A 15,100-nucleotide genomic window follows, 5' to 3' on the forward strand; every position below is an offset into this window, starting at 1 on the left:
CCTTGAGCCACGTGAGATATTTTGAAATTCGATGACCCCAAGATTTCTGCACTAGATTCATTGATACTATTGAGCTCATTTCCATGTCTTCATCAATCCATTTTAATTGCTTATCCAATTCAGGGTCACAGGCAGGCTGGAGACAATTCCAGCTGACATTGGGCAAGAGGTGTAGTACGCCCAGGACATGTCACCATTCACACTCAAATTCACCTCTACGGCCGATTTAAATTCACCAAATAACCTAACATGCATGTCTTTGGACTGTGGGAGGAAACTAGATCACCGAGAGGAAATCCACACAGGCAAACTCCACGTAGAAAGTCCCCATCCAAGTAGGAAGGTGAACACCCACAATCTTATTGCTAACTATTGCCCACACACTATATGCCATCCTCATTTCCATATCCTCTTCCAGTAAGATCATACTATTTTATGCCTATATTGAGACAGCTTTTAAATGAAGACATACACAGTACCTAAACTAGTTATAATGCTGATTGTTGTGCATGCATTTAATTTTTATTTTTATGTTTATTTAAGCATTGTCTGACAGTATGTCTTGCCTAAGTACCGCAGCAATTTCCTAATGTTGTAAACCTGCTCAACATTTGGCAATAAAACCCTTTCTGATTCTGATTCTGATGCGTTTTTTCTACGCTGCAATAAAGTTAGCCACACTGGGAACTTTAATCAGCCTGAAATGAACCCAGCCTCACAAATGACGCTTTAATTAGTGGTCTGGAAACTGAGACTCCCAACTAACCCCCGCTGTTCCTAACAATTTCCAACTGTCATGCTCTCCAACTAATAAAAATACAGCATTTCCACACCACTTGTTGTCTTATAGCAAATTCCACTATGCCACTCTAAGTCTACATCTGACTCAACAGCTTTGCCTTTTCAGCCCCGTGGCATATAATTTAAGCCTATTTGTTACCAATTAACTCAATGTCTGATATGAGTTCCATTGTTTTATAACTAAAATTCAGTCAGCTGTAGCAGAAGAACATCAGACCCAAAGGCAAAGAGCAGTCAAAAGTTAAGTTTGTTTAGTGATAAGTAATGTCACATTAATTCATAATCAAGTTTTTAAAACAAACAATAAGAAGAAAACCTATTCAGTTTAGAAAAGGTAAGAAATGTGAGCTGCATATCTGTATACATGATGCATTTGTATGCCCAGGTGAATGTACACTCTGGGACTCCTGGAAATATCCTGGCTATTGAGAAATGCTGCACTAATGAAAATAAAACTGATTATATAGACTACCCACAGAAACAAATGCTACACCTGTCAAAGAAAATGAGAAAAGGCAGGAGTCCAAGTGGATTAATACTAGTCTTTGAGGTTAGTGTCTTACAGTAATCCATCACATTAATTCCCTCAATAGGAGAAAAGCAATATAGACTAAAGTGAGCTCATTGATTTTGGTAATATGTTCAATCAGGCAAAATGGGAAACTCCAAGATAGAAATCAAAATGATCTCAGCTATGTTTTTCATTTTGTTTTGGCCCTACTACAGTATTGGATAAACAGCTTCACATACAATTATGATCCCAAATCCCAAAGGCTCTTTGGTTTCTGCTCCTTTTTCTTTGCAGCTGGTCAAATGGGGGTTGGACAAATTACAGCATCCTTATAATTTATGGCAACAATAATGCTGACGACACAGCAACACAGTAAGCAAGAGCATGATTACAAGTCCCCTCTTTCATGAGCAACAAAGTTAATAAGTGCCAGTGACCAAATGCCACAGTTAATGAAGGAGCAAGTTATTTTTGGACGCTATGAAACTGAGCATAACCACTTGTGTGTGACTTCCTACACACTTTTTCAGATATGCTGTAAGACAGAAGGACAAACAAAACTAAGAAATTTACCTTGCTGGAATAAGGTCCAGGGATGAGCAGTTTTAGTGCCTGTCGTTTCAGCTCTGTCAGCCTTGCATTGCAGTTCTCACACCATATCCCTCTTTCACTTCCGGGCGAACTACCACTGCCTGAGGCCGGCGATCCTGTCCCAAAACCTGGGGAGCCACCTAGGGAACCGGGTGATCCTGTCCCAATGCCTGGGGAGATGGTCCCAGGTGACCCAGAGAAGGATCCTGGTGAGGAGATTCCTGAGCCTGGGGATGGTGTTCCCGTGGAGCTGGGCATGGAGCCAGCACCCTCTGGGGCGGGGCGTGTGCCGGAGCGGGTGGTCTCATCATAGGCCTTTCGGTACCATGTGTCCGGGAAGAAGGAGGAAGATTTGGTCGGCGATGTGTCAGGGACCTAAGAAAAAATTTTCAGAAGAGAAAAAATTAATGATGGTGTATTTCCAAGATGCAAATTTTTACAGTCACTGCAGGAAAGTCAAAATATGTATATAATATAATCATAGTGTTTATGTGCATTACACCGACAGCACATGGCCAGTATATCAATCTGCACCTGCCTTTGTGTACTAATATAGAGATATGTTTCTGAAATAAAGTTAAAGTAAGTAAACATTTCTTTAATTAAAAATTCAACAACTAATTGTTCTGCTTTAACAAAAAAAAGAATACCCAAATCACAGATCCAGCATCCATTGTTATTCCACAATCAACACTAAAAATGTTGATTTCTCAAAAAAAAAAAAAAAAAAAAAGGCTAAGCAGACAGTCACAGAGTGTCCTGTGAATAACCCACACAGGAAATGTGTGATCAGGGATCAAGATTAGACGGAGTCTTACCTAACATTAGGACATTAAATTAGATAGACATTCAGTTAAAAACCTACAAACAGAGAATGACATTAAACATTTCCTGCAATGGAACGACAAGTCATCCTACTGAGTGCTTCCATAAACCACTAAATAGGATTAAGCCAGGATAGACCTGTTATTTTGTTCTACTCAACCACATGGGAACATCAAACAAGCAGCAAAGAGTGGAGAATTTGATCTTTTGCGGCTGGGTAAATCCAGTCAGAGAACAGACCCATTGATGTGGTGGCGGCTGTAAAGGTTGGGCACTCCTGTGATCTTTCTCTCGAGGGCTATAATAAGGCAGCAAAGAGTTGAGGCTGATAAATGGGAACGCTCAATCATCTCCAAATGAAGAGGTGGTTATATTGTGCCAAACGGTGTGTTATAAATTATTGTTAATTAGTCTTTGTAGATGATAGGCAGTAACACAGGTGTGACTATAATAGTCTTCACTGGTTTAGCACTTTGGTGCTCAGCAAGTGCTACTTCTGGGGATCATTCAGTGAAAATGCATGCCAGCGTTGTGACACCATAACACCATAAGCACTGATATGTGAAGTGTGATCTTCACAAAGCAATCAGCAGCAGGAACACAAATCCTACAAGAACCTTCAAGTTTCATGTTTATGTCACCCTGAAAACGAAGCAAACGGCAGTCTCCTATAAAAATGGGTGGAGTGTGAGATGAAGTGCATGCAGCAGTGAACGGATGATAAGTTTTAATGTTTACCAGGCTGATTGGGAACAGAGGTGTGTCCACCCCTCGGCTGCTGGAATGAATAACCTACCCCATATTTTCTGCTCCGGCTGCTCACAGACCTCTCCTTAGTCCCCGACAGTGAAGTCATGTTGGAGGTGAGAGGAATGGGGAGGAGGAGAGGAGAGGAGAAAGAACCTCTGCTACAGCTTCACATCCAAAAAAAAAAAAAAAAGACCACCGGATCGATTTCAATTAACCACACGCCCCAGCAGTTTGCTCTTCTCGGGCTGTGGTAACCTCACGCCACTTCCAGATGCATGTTGAACCCAGTTACATCCCCATGCTGCGTCCAAGAGACTCACAATGAAAAATCACAGATGGTTTCGGTCTCTCTTCTTAACAAACCGCACGGTTTGTTGCGTCTAAAATAGCCCTCGAATTACGCCTAAAAGCAGACAGGAATCACACAGGTCGCTGAAAGAGACCGCTCCCCTTCAGCAGAGTCTATGAGCTGAATGAAGCTCTCTGTTCAACAGCGCTCTAGAGTGGAACCGCACTCAGCCCAGCATCTCTCCATCAGCTCTGCGTCTCAGGCTGGCCAGGTAAAGCAAACACCCCCCACCCCCCTCAGGGGGTAGCTGAAATTCCGACGCACGTCTCCTTCTCTAACGTCTCATTAGACCGTGTGAGATTCGGCTGGTTCAGACCACTGCTACAGAAGTCATCTCCTCGTTGTTTGTACTTTGAGTGTTACTATCTGCGCCCTCCTCTTGACTTCCTGCGGCTCCGCACTCTGCCGAAGCCAGCAGTGGACTGAAGAGACAGGAGCAAGAACGCACATCTGGATGAAGGCGGGGCTAATTTACCCCTCATCTGCCTCAGGCCAATGCACGTCCAAAGGTGCCAGTTGAGTGACAGGTGGATTTCTGCCTGATTAAAGTGGAAAGTGGTGGAGTTTAGGAACATAACTTTAAGGTGTTTTTTTTTTTTTTTTTTTTAATTGTAAACTTTCGAGTCATTTGACCAAAGCTATAAAAACTTTGTATTTATGCAAGATTAATTTTTGGACAGTATGGACTGAGAAAAATTATACTTACATATAAATAACAATTAAACCGATTTTTTATGAGGAAAATCCAACAAATGGAGGCGTTTCAAAGACTTTACTTATTTATTTGTATTTTTTTTTTTTAGTTTGGTGTCTTGGTGTCTTGGAAGTACTTGGATTTGAATTCCTGATTACAGCCCCGAAAACCTCTTAATCAAGCAGGCAATTGTATCAGATAGAATAAAATGGATGAAGAAAATCATCAAATTACAACGAGACCAAAATACTGTTAAATAACTGTGTGCTCAGTGTCAAAGACATCTCAGCGCTGTTACTGTAAGCTTAACCACCGGCCTTTGAACTCTGTCACTCAAACAGAAACAAAAACAAATAAAAAAGTGTCAACTGTGACTTTTCAGCAGGTAAAGCTGTAGGGTGGTGAGCCCCTAATTGAAGAGAATATCTGTAGAAAGCAAAGCTAAGACTGTAGCACTAAGATCCAAGCAGGAGCAGCAGCAACACTTCTACGTGATGGAAAGTTTTAGGAACCCATGTGAACACAGGATGAGTGGTCACACAGTGCCCTCTGTTGTTCCCAGGAGGGCATTGCTGTTGAAACCAGATACCAACAGGTAAGTGAAAGTAGACTGTTGAACAGACCTGTTTCCCATCCTTTCCCACTCCTTTTCCTTTTTAATGACTGCGTAATCAGAGAAGATTTTGCTTTTTTTTCTTTCTTGCTTAGTCTTTCACACTTTTTTACCCGAAGAGATTTTACTGCACTAAAGGTGAGTGTCGATTTTAGAGAAAGAAGTGATATTATGAGTGCTCTGCAGTTGGGTAGTGTCGCTTTGACTTACACTTTTAACACAGAAATAAAAATTTAAAAAAAACATACATGCATGCTGTTTTTTATTTTGTAAATGGTTAGCACTATCGTCTCACAGGACAAAGGTCCTGGGCTCAAATCCGGGGTTGTGTAGCCTTGCTTTGTATAGTCTGCATGTTGTCCCTGCCCATAATTGTGAAAGTGGACTTGTATGGTTGTCTCTAAGTTTTCGCTCTGCGAGAATTTGGATAAGCAGGTTGTACTCTGCTACCCCTATAAATTAGATAAGTTTCAACGCTGAATAAGAGCAGAGCAGTAAAGAATAAATAAATAAATAAATAAAATAAAACGAAATAAATACAAATAAAAAAGATTACACGAATAGCAAAACAAGCTTTTTTTATGTGTTTCTGTAAAGCTCTGTGGATCTGGAAGCAAGTTACAGTAAAAAAAAAAAGTCACGTGACTGTCTTTATATATATATATATATATATATATATAACTTATTGAATTTGGTAGCTTTTTGTGAGATTGGAAGACAAGATCGCTTTAGAGTTAATACAGCAAAAAAATGGGGGCAGTTTCAAAAAATTCAAAATTAAACCGGGTATGTTTGGGTGGCATTTTTTTCATTTTTTTGGTATTATTTAATTCTGGTCTCCTCCCATGCATAAGCCTATTAAAATCTCTTCTAAACAGTATATAGCTGCAAGTTGTGCACACATCCTGTGCTCAACCACAACACTAAATCCGTGAACAGCCAAGCGTGTCCTGCTCGCTTTTTGAGACATAAATCCACGCCCTCCGGTCCAGATGGTGGCGGCAAATCTTTTAGTGTGGTATACAGTCCACGAGAAATAACAAACATTTGTTAACAGGAATTGTCTGCACGACGTATTGCTTTCACTATTGACTGCAGGTTTTGTTTCGAGGTTAGGAACTCCTTTTTTTCGTGCAACTTTGCGTAACGGTGAATGTTTACAAGCAACAACTATGTCAAGGGTCTTAACTGGAGCTAAAAGCTAGCGAGTGGCACAAAAATACCGAGTTTAGGGTTCTTAAGGTAAGTGGCTAGTTGTAGCTCTTGTCATTACTTCGCTTGACTCGGGCAGAGGTGGTCAGTCAGTCGCTATTTTTTTATGGGTCTACGTCGTAGTTTGGCGGCAGTTCAGTTATTGCATTGCTTGTTTAATTGTCCGTACGTCAACGTTATTGCATTATATAAAGGGCGGAATAGTGACATGGTTTCAGTGTGACAAGTGGCGCATAACTACAATACGGAACTGTGTAAACCCCCGTGAACAAGTTTGTGATTCGTTAGAAACTAGATTTTTATGCCTGTTTACTAGCGAGCAAGTCTTGTTAGCAAGCGAGCGCTCTTATCTGGTTGACCTGCAGCACATCTTGGGCGTTGGGCTGTTACTGCACCGTTAAACTTTGTTTTTCAAATGTTTGCTGTGCCGTTTGCACATGTATGGTTTTCTTAAAACCCAAATTCATAAATGCTAGAGTTTCCCGTTAAAAAGGTACTCAGACGCCCAGTTCCAGGACACTGTTGTCTCCGTGACAACAGCTTTTCCGCATGTTTGTGAATTCACTACGCATGTCAAGAATAACCTGCGAATATCGCGTTTAGTGCCAAACTCGTCCAAGGCGAAAGTACGGCCTACTACGTATGCCGATTAAGCAACATCGCCTTACTTTACTTTTTTTTTTTTTAAATCAGGCATAAAGCTACTGCGGCTACCAGTTTATCCACCCTGGCGCCTACAACGGACCTTCAAGTCCCCCAAATAAAGGAAATAAGCCCCGATTAATGTCAGATCGCTGGCATTCCTGTGTCCCAATGAACTCCAGGGAAAACTTTCCACAAGGAGGAATACACCAAATATTACAGCAATGAAAGGTAATCAAAACTTTTATGAACGAGAACTCTGAGTTACATTTTAGAAAGTCGTTGAAACAGCCAGATGTTTTTATATGAACACACAAATTTACTCAAAATGACTGTAGAAAAATGACTGCACGTGATTTTTCCAGGTGCACCTGGAAAAACAAGAAAAAAGGAACCTAAAAAGAATTCGCCAGAGAAAGACACCTCAGATGCAGTTTCGTCTCCCAGCACAGATGGTTCAAGTGCTGTGCCAGGCGGCGGCGACTGCAGCGACTGCGGCCTTGTCTTTTCAATAGAGGCTAGTACACCAAAAAATGAAAGGGAGAAAATGAGGCTTGCACAAGAAGCCTGCTTGACCTCCACACCAGTCCACAGCACCACCTTTGATGTCCCGTCAACCATTTCAGGCTCCCCTCCTGAAGGGGAGCTACAATACACTGAGTTCATCACTCAGATAAAGGTATGGTGTAAAAGTCAAATTTATATATTTTTATAATCCCATGTAGCTTCAGTGAATTCAGTTTCCTTTTGTTATGTTCTGTTTTAGACAACAGCGGTAGATTCACAGTCAAAACCTCAACGTAAGCGTAAGAGACCAGTTAAACAAAGACAGACAAAGACACAAACGCAGACCGATGGTAAAACCGATGATCCTCCAGTCAAGTGCCGGCGTGGTAGGAAGCCAAAAAGAGAGACCGTGAATTTAAATAAAGATAAATCATCCTCCCGCTCTAGGCCAAGATTTGAACTCCAGAAGGCTGAAGCAGAAAGTCAAGGTAGTGTATTGTTCAACACTGATGTCCTCAAGCACAGCCAGTTCTGTGTAGCCAAATTTTTTACATTTTTTTTATTTTGCTCAGTCTATCTTGCATGTCTTGTGCTTTTAATTGGCATGGAGAGCTGCAGGTGTGCTCTAATTCTGTCTCTTCTTAACTCCACAATAGATGACTCTATGATGTCTTCAGATCTTTCAATAGAACTGAGTCAGGATGAAGAACAGCTGTCTACTTTGTCCTACCAGAAGGATGACGTAAGTGATGAGGAGGATGAGGAAGAGCTCCCAAGTTTCCTGATGCGGACAGACAAAAGTAAGCGAGACCACAAGGATAACTGGAGTCTGTGATGGTACAGGACACTTTGAGTTGATTTGTTTATTTTTGTTTTGACTTTCAGAGCCCCCATCCATTACCGAAGGAGCATTTGTGTGGCACAAATATAGAAACTATCCATATTGGCCTGCATTGGTGAGTACATAATGGTGACGTGATAAAATCACAATTTAGCAGATTCTTGTTAATGTTTGTCTTTTTTCTTTTATTGAATCAATGCCTTAAATGCTTTTTTGATAAGAGCTGTCAGTCAGTCTACTATTGTATAACTTGAATTTACTACATGATGAATCAAAAAAAGCGTTCACTGTTAAAATGACAATAATTGCCCATGAAAAATCATTGACTCACCTTTTGTTTTGTTTGTTTGTTTTTTTGCTGTAGGTAAAAAGTGTGAACAGAAAGCACAAAAAAGCCAGTATCATCTTCATTGATGACTCAATCATTGAGAAAAAGAAAGGGTAGGATGTTTTCTCTTTTTGCTTTGTTGGTTCTTGCTTGTGTCTTTAGGTGATACATACACTCACCAGCCACTTTACAAGTACACCTTGGTTGGACATGTAGGTCCACAATGTGGATCTCCCTTTACACCGTACTCCAAAGGTCATTTGAGAACCGTGAACCCACTGTCATGTTCAAGAAAGTACTTTGAGATTATTTGAGCTTTGCGACATGGTGCTTTATCCTGCTGGAAGGGATAAAGGGATATACATGTGTTGGACATGGTCAGTAACAATGCTCAAGTAGGCTGGGGCATTTAAACAATGCTAGAGTGGTACTAAGGGGCCTAAAATGTGGCATGAAAATATCAATCCTCACTATTGCACCACCACTAGCAGCCTGAGCCATGGAGACAAGGCAGGATGGATCCATGCTTTCATGTCATTTATGCCAAATTTTGATTCTACTATCTGAATAATGGTCAACAGACCAGGCACCATTTTTTCTATCTTCTATTTGTCCAGTTGGAAATGTCCAATGTTTGGTGAGCTGTTGTGATTTGTATCCTCAGTTTCCTGTTCTTAGCTGACAGTAGTGGCACTCACTGCTGTCTAGTAAATCCTAGAAATCATTGTGTAGGAAAATCCAGTTTATAAATTATTCATGGCAGTCCAACTGGCAGCAACATCCATTTAAAGTCATTTAAATCGCCTTTGTTCCCCATTCTAATACTCAGTCTGAATTTCAGCAGGTTGTCTTGGTCATGTCTACATGCCTAAATGCATCGGGTTATTGCCATGTGATTAGCTAATTAGATATTTGCATTAAGAATTTGAACTGTATCCAATGAAGTGGCTGATTAGTGTATGCACATTACTTAGTGTTATGTTACATTTATGTTATTTAAATAAACGTTTCAGTTGGGTGTTTGTGTTTCTAAAGGTTTGCTGTGGCTCTAAAATGCTTGAAACCTTTTGACTGTGAAGAAGCTAATGAACTCATGGTAAGAACTGCTCACAGAGTATGTTCTGATTTCTGAAAATGTTCTCTTGACACAGTGGTAAACTGTTTTTGCTTTTTTTGTTTGTTTTAAACAGTGTAAAGCCAAAGAAAGCTATGATGCTGCAATATCATGGTCCCTGGATCTCATAACCGACTACAGATTTCGGATTGGTGAGTTGCTTATGTAATGCCTCAGCAAGCAGAAACACTGATGTGTGTGATATGTTGTTTAAACAATATTAGGATGATATCACTGAATTAGCTGCAGTACTAATCATGTTTTATCTTTGTAGCATGTGGCTCATTTTCTGGCTCCTTCATACAGTACTTTGATCACGATATGAGTAAGTTTCATCCTTGACCTGGAATCACAAATTTCAATGAGGCTAGCACAGAATTAAAAAGTTGAATACACCTACAGATTCTCTAGGCCCTGATGCTGCTCTTGACTGCTGGTCTTAATTGGTTTAGGTTATCCTGTGAGGAGGAGGTATCCAAAGGCAGCTTCAGAGAGACTAACCATCATCAGTGATTCGACAATAGAGGAGCCATGTGATGTTAAGGAGGACAGCTTTAGTGAACAGCAGAAGGATATAAGGTGTTCAAAGAGGTTGCTGCCAGATCGGACCCATGCTGCCCACAACCGCGCAAATGAGAAGCTCGTACATTTCATTGTCAAGCAACACATGGTCGACGCACACCTCCTGGTATGAATGACTCTGTTGCTTTTCTGCTGGTGTAATTCTTGTTCCATATCATTTAATCCAATATAGGTATACCAAGAAACTGTTCAGTGTGCATAGCAGTGACTTGGCCGATAGAGTTTTAGGGGGTGATTGTTTGTGTTCCTCAAAAAGCTACAGTTCTGGTGTCACTTCACTAAAATTATGTAAATGTTGCAGCAGTGCTGAGTAATGAGTGCTGCTTTGATCTTTTAGGACAGCCCAAACTGAAACAGCAGAAAGTAGAGTTTTTTACCAGCTCAAAATAATTTAATATTCCTTTATGCCACCAAAGTTTTATGAGATGAAAACTCATATTTGGTTTCTGTGGCTCGACTTAGGCTTGAAACTTTCCTGCTCAAATTATGTAACTTTTCAGCTTTTGAGTTATTGACTGCAACAGTGCTGGATTTAGTGCACTGCTAACCTGACCCCACTGTGGGCTGCCCATTGTGGGCTGTGTGGGTACGCCAGTACTGGGGGTAGTGGGTTTGCCCACTTAAAAAGCCCATAAAGGGCCCCCAAAAGGTAAAGCTGCTGCCAGCCGTGTGTGGGAACGCCCAACTGTGAGACCCACGTGAGAAATGTGTGGGTTTACCCCAACCCACGCAGCTTCACAGTTCACCCACTGCACAAGCACGTTTGTAGGCCACGGTTTTCATCTGTTTTTACAATACAGAATCACAATACATATAAAGGCTGGGTGAGGTTGAAACACCAATCAACAACAAGGACTTTGAAGTGCTGCAAGAGAATAGCCCTGTTCTGCCCTACTAATGAAGTTACAATAGATCCAAACAAAAGCCTTTCAACAGTAATTCTTCATGGAAACCTTTCACTATGAATGTAATATACTTGTCTTTGGAACAAAAATATGCCTTGACTATGACTTCCTCTTTTAGCTGGCGTTAGTTACCATCTTGGAAGTTGAGAAAAAACACATGATGACCAGCTGACTTAAAACATGTAGCCACTGGTGACCTTTCATCTGAATTCCTTTTGTTGCTTTTATGTGCAGAGATCCTTTTTTGTGTCTGTTTGTTTTTGTTTTAATAAATCTTGATTGGTTTTCACAGCATATACTAGCCCAAATGTGGATTTCAACAACTAAATCATAAACAACAGATTTGTTTTTTGTTTTGTTTTTTATTTTAAACTTATTTCCAGTGTGTGGAAACAAATGCACGTCTCCTTTGGCCATAGCATCACATTTGGCAAAGTTACATAGGTCTGGAAATTAAAGATAGTCAAAGACTAGACATTTAAATTTAAACTTGCCATCATTTATGTTCTTCTTAGTTCCTTGTTATAGTAATTGAAAGAAGGATCGGGATAGATTTTTATTAACACCTTTTTTATTTCATTTATATAGTACAGTACTAAGGTTATCATCATATTATTTCTGTTATAAAGGTTCATGTTTTACCTTGATTGATGACATACCACTCATGATTATATGCTATTATTTGCTGATGCTAATAACTGCTTATAGCTGAAATGCCCTAGTTTGCCGTTAGGTAAACGCAAAGAGGTACTTATAAGTGAGTACCAATATTTTGTTTGTCCTAACTATTTATCAAGACCAGGTATCCTATGCTTTTATACGTTTCTGAATTGCGCGCTCTGTTAGTATGAGACCAGAGCAAAGTGGTCAAAAGCAGTCTCTGTTAAGACGTGGAGATTTGTTTGAATAAAGTACGGGTGGTAGAGGCCACAACGAGTGTAAGCTGACCTCGATTTTAGTATACTTACAAATTTAAGTTCACCCCAGTAATGTCCAATACTTTCAGGAGCTCAACCAGTTATGCAAAGAGTGTGCCAGAGCATGCAAAAATTAAACAAACCTATGGGTGAATATTGAAAGTATTTGCATATGAATGCTATCATTTTTTTTTCAGTTGCAGTTCTTTTTAAAATCTGACATCTGAGCTGTGCCACACTAAGATGTGATGGCATAAGAAACCATAATTGATTGAATAAATCCCTTCCCATTGTATCACACTTCCTACAGGCTGTGATCCATGGACAGGAGAAGTCCAGGTGGCTTCGCTCCTTCTTAAGTGACAATCGTAGACGAGTGGTGAACATATACCTTGAAGATGACCATCAGCTTGACCAAGTCTACTGCTACCTAAATGAGCTCTATACAGCAGCTGTGGCCAACGCACCCTGCGTAGCGGATGTGAAATCCATGGATCGTGTCCCTTTTGTTCTGGATGTGCTTCTTCCTGAGGTGAGTTAAAAGCCTGCATGAGTGCTCACAGGTTTTGTTTGCAATGTTTCCTGATACGCAGTTCAGTTTCTGTAGTCCAGGTGTTATGAGTTTGTTTCTGTGCAGGCCATTATTTATGCCATTGCTGGAGTGGACAACGTTTCAGTAAAAACAGCAGAAGAAAAATACCTCAGAGGGCGGTGTATAAGTAACAGGTAAGACTTTTATATGTTACATTTTTAAAAAGAATGACTTCAAGGCTAAATACTAATTTTTTGTTGTTGTTGTTTCAGAGAAAGGCAGCAGTTTGATTTAAAGATTGAGCAGCAAATGAGGAAGAAATCACATCCAAACACTTCCATTATTCTCTGACTGTCGGTCTGAGTGTCAAGATTTGTGACATTTTGAGTGTGTTAAGTTTTGTTCATAGATGATGCAGCCATAACCGGTGTGCCTTGCAATCAATCATTGCACTGATTTTTTTTTTTTGTATACTTGTAAAAAGTGAATATCAAGCATATAATAAAACCTAAATTAAGGCCATGAAATGTAATCATGAAAGGCGGTTTCATCACCCAACTTTATTCCATAAGTGGAAATGTACGCATGGCCAAATAGCTTCTCAAGCAGCTCAAGTATTAATGATCTGTCTGCATGTGCTTTTGTCAGAGTTTTACATAAAATAAAGTGTTATAAAACTTTTTGTTGAACTGTGAAGGTTCTCATACACACTAAAGGGACAGTCACACAGAGACCGATTCACAGAGACTATACAAAGTCATAGACAGGCAAAAAAAAAACCTCTGCAATGGTGAAGAAAGTGGTGATAAACATTCCCCCACATCAAGGTGAGCAAATGAAGCAACCACCAATGAGAGAGGATACCCCTGATTCACATATGATGGGGTGGATAATGAATCGGAGGCAATCGGATCCTGGAGTGTCCGCTACAGACCATAGACGGTATAATGTAGCGTTTATGTCCATGCCAGTAATTGACAGTTGCTCTATGGACACGCCTCAATAAATGGCCAAATACCAACAGACTTTGTCACACCAGCAATAATAAACAGTTTGCTCTTGTGGGCCTTTTTCCAACCCAAACATTTAATTAGAAACAATTCTGTAACTAATTTTATATACTATTATTATTGTATTTACAGCAGTGAAAAGTCTGGGAAGAAAATTACATGATTTGCCAAAGTGAAAACAGCACAGACGGCACTTGCCAGAGATGGACATAAAATTTTCTTAGAATAAAAATGCTTCTGTGCTGGGCAAACATTTAAAATGCTCTTCTTTTTTTTTTTTTTCATTTTACCAGCTATTGTTGTGCAAAGCCAACTGGACCTTGTGTTATAATAATGTAATAATAAAATAATATTAGTACATGAGACTATAAACATTTTTTTCAGTTTAAATTTTAATTCTAATAAAGGTACTCAGCTTTAAGCAGTTAAGTAGAACATGAGCAGAGATAAAAGAAGGAAACTTTTTTTAAAAAAAAATAGCTCTATTTTCTGTTGCCTACATTGTAGAGGGTGAATTTGCCTCTAAACAGGAAAATGGAACAGGGAAAAAATGCAGCAGGTTTCACAATATAAAAATGTACAGACCCAATATCTGATTTAAAAACATGAGGACTTCATGTAGGCTTTAAATCGACAGTTATCAAATACCACTGAGCAGTCCCTACCTTTAAATCTAACCTCTCTTCTTCCTCTCCTCTTCTGTCTTTCTTATATTTCTCCATCTCTTAGTGAAGTTAGCTCTTTCTTTTCTATCCCTGTGAACTGCAGCAGCTGGACCTTTAGCTAGCAACATACTGTGCGACAAACTGCACACATACAGTTTGTGTGTTTGCTGATGTTGAGCTGATAGAAACTTTGCATTTGAAATTAAGTGACATGTAAAAATATTACTCCCTTTATGCCCCTTGCTCCTAGATGCCGCAACAGCTACTTATTGGCACATGCAGTCATTAAATATCGATAAATTAAGACACCGGACCACTTTGCCTCGTTCATCTCTTTTTACCTGGTGAATAATACACGAACAGGACTGGCTTTCATGTGTTACAGTTTAGGCTCAAATCAGTTTGATGTTTGAATGCTCGCAGTGACGTCAATAACTTCCCGCAAATCTGTGAAACTAAAAGTTTTGAAAATGTAAGGAGTAGAAAGCGCAGATAATTGCTTTAAAATGTAGGGAGTAAAAGTAAAAATTTGTCAGGACAAAAATACTCAAGTAAAGTACAGATACCCGAATAGTCTACCTATGTACAGTAACGAAGTATTTGTCCCTGCTGTCTTTTTGTCAGAGGCACCGTCTCAAATCACACCACCCCTTTTACTCTTGGTGGTATCCTTCCGTCACAAATCACAACTGACACTCGTCTCCACCCAAT

At 39.9% G+C, this 15,100-nt stretch overlaps 2 protein-coding genes across 4 annotated transcripts in view; one reads left to right on the plus strand and one right to left on the minus strand.

The window, feature by feature from the left end:
* The window catches only part of kif26ba (kinesin family member 26Ba), a 93,678-nt gene extending 89,456 nt beyond the window's left edge, over positions 1 to 4,222 (minus strand). Inside the window, exons 1-2 of the mRNA XM_063477425.1 lie at positions 3,525 to 4,222; positions 1,886 to 2,278 (exon numbers count right to left, since the gene is read on the minus strand). Of these exons, the coding sequence (XP_063333495.1) occupies positions 1,886 to 2,278; positions 3,525 to 3,584 (453 nt within the window). The 5' untranslated portion in view covers positions 3,585 to 4,222. The remainder of the gene's footprint in view (positions 1 to 1,885; positions 2,279 to 3,524) is intronic.
* A 1,899-nt stretch (positions 4,223 to 6,121) lies between these two features.
* Positions 6,122 to 14,038, plus strand: si:dkey-127k13.1 (PWWP domain-containing DNA repair factor 3A). 3 transcript variants are annotated; one of them, XM_063477443.1, is made up of 14 exons: positions 6,122 to 6,245; positions 7,040 to 7,219; positions 7,354 to 7,667; positions 7,755 to 7,983; positions 8,152 to 8,295; positions 8,381 to 8,451; positions 8,701 to 8,777; positions 9,700 to 9,760; positions 9,855 to 9,930; positions 10,053 to 10,103; positions 10,231 to 10,466; positions 12,493 to 12,714; positions 12,820 to 12,908; positions 12,987 to 14,038. In XM_063477443.1, exons 2-14 carry the CDS (start codon positions 7,213 to 7,215, stop codon positions 13,063 to 13,065), a joined length of 1,656 nt encoding a protein of 551 aa, XP_063333513.1. In that variant the 5' UTR covers positions 6,122 to 6,245; positions 7,040 to 7,212; the 3' UTR covers positions 13,066 to 14,038. The 3 variants fall into 3 exon arrangements, with proteins under 3 accessions (XP_063333513.1, XP_063333522.1, XP_063333504.1); XM_063477452.1 differs by having other exon boundaries at positions 6,160 to 6,376; positions 8,173 to 8,295; XM_063477434.1 differs by having other exon boundaries at positions 6,161 to 6,376.
* The last annotated feature ends 1,062 nt before the right edge of the window (positions 14,039 to 15,100 follow it).

The sequence above is a fragment of the Pelmatolapia mariae genome, linkage group LG1 (genome assembly GCF_036321145.2).
Source record: "Pelmatolapia mariae isolate MD_Pm_ZW linkage group LG1, Pm_UMD_F_2, whole genome shotgun sequence".
Classification (NCBI taxonomy): Eukaryota; Metazoa; Chordata; class Actinopteri; order Cichliformes; family Cichlidae; genus Pelmatolapia; species Pelmatolapia mariae.

Coding starts and splice junctions, on each gene's coding strand:
- si:dkey-127k13.1 (XM_063477443.1), top strand. Junction 8,296..8,380: donor CCTGATGCGGACAGACAAAA/GTAAGCGAGACC, acceptor TTTGACTTTCAG/AGCCCCCATCCATTACCGAA. Junction 12,715..12,819: donor TGGATGTGCTTCTTCCTGAG/GTGAGTTAAAAG, acceptor GTTTCTGTGCAG/GCCATTATTTATGCCATTGC.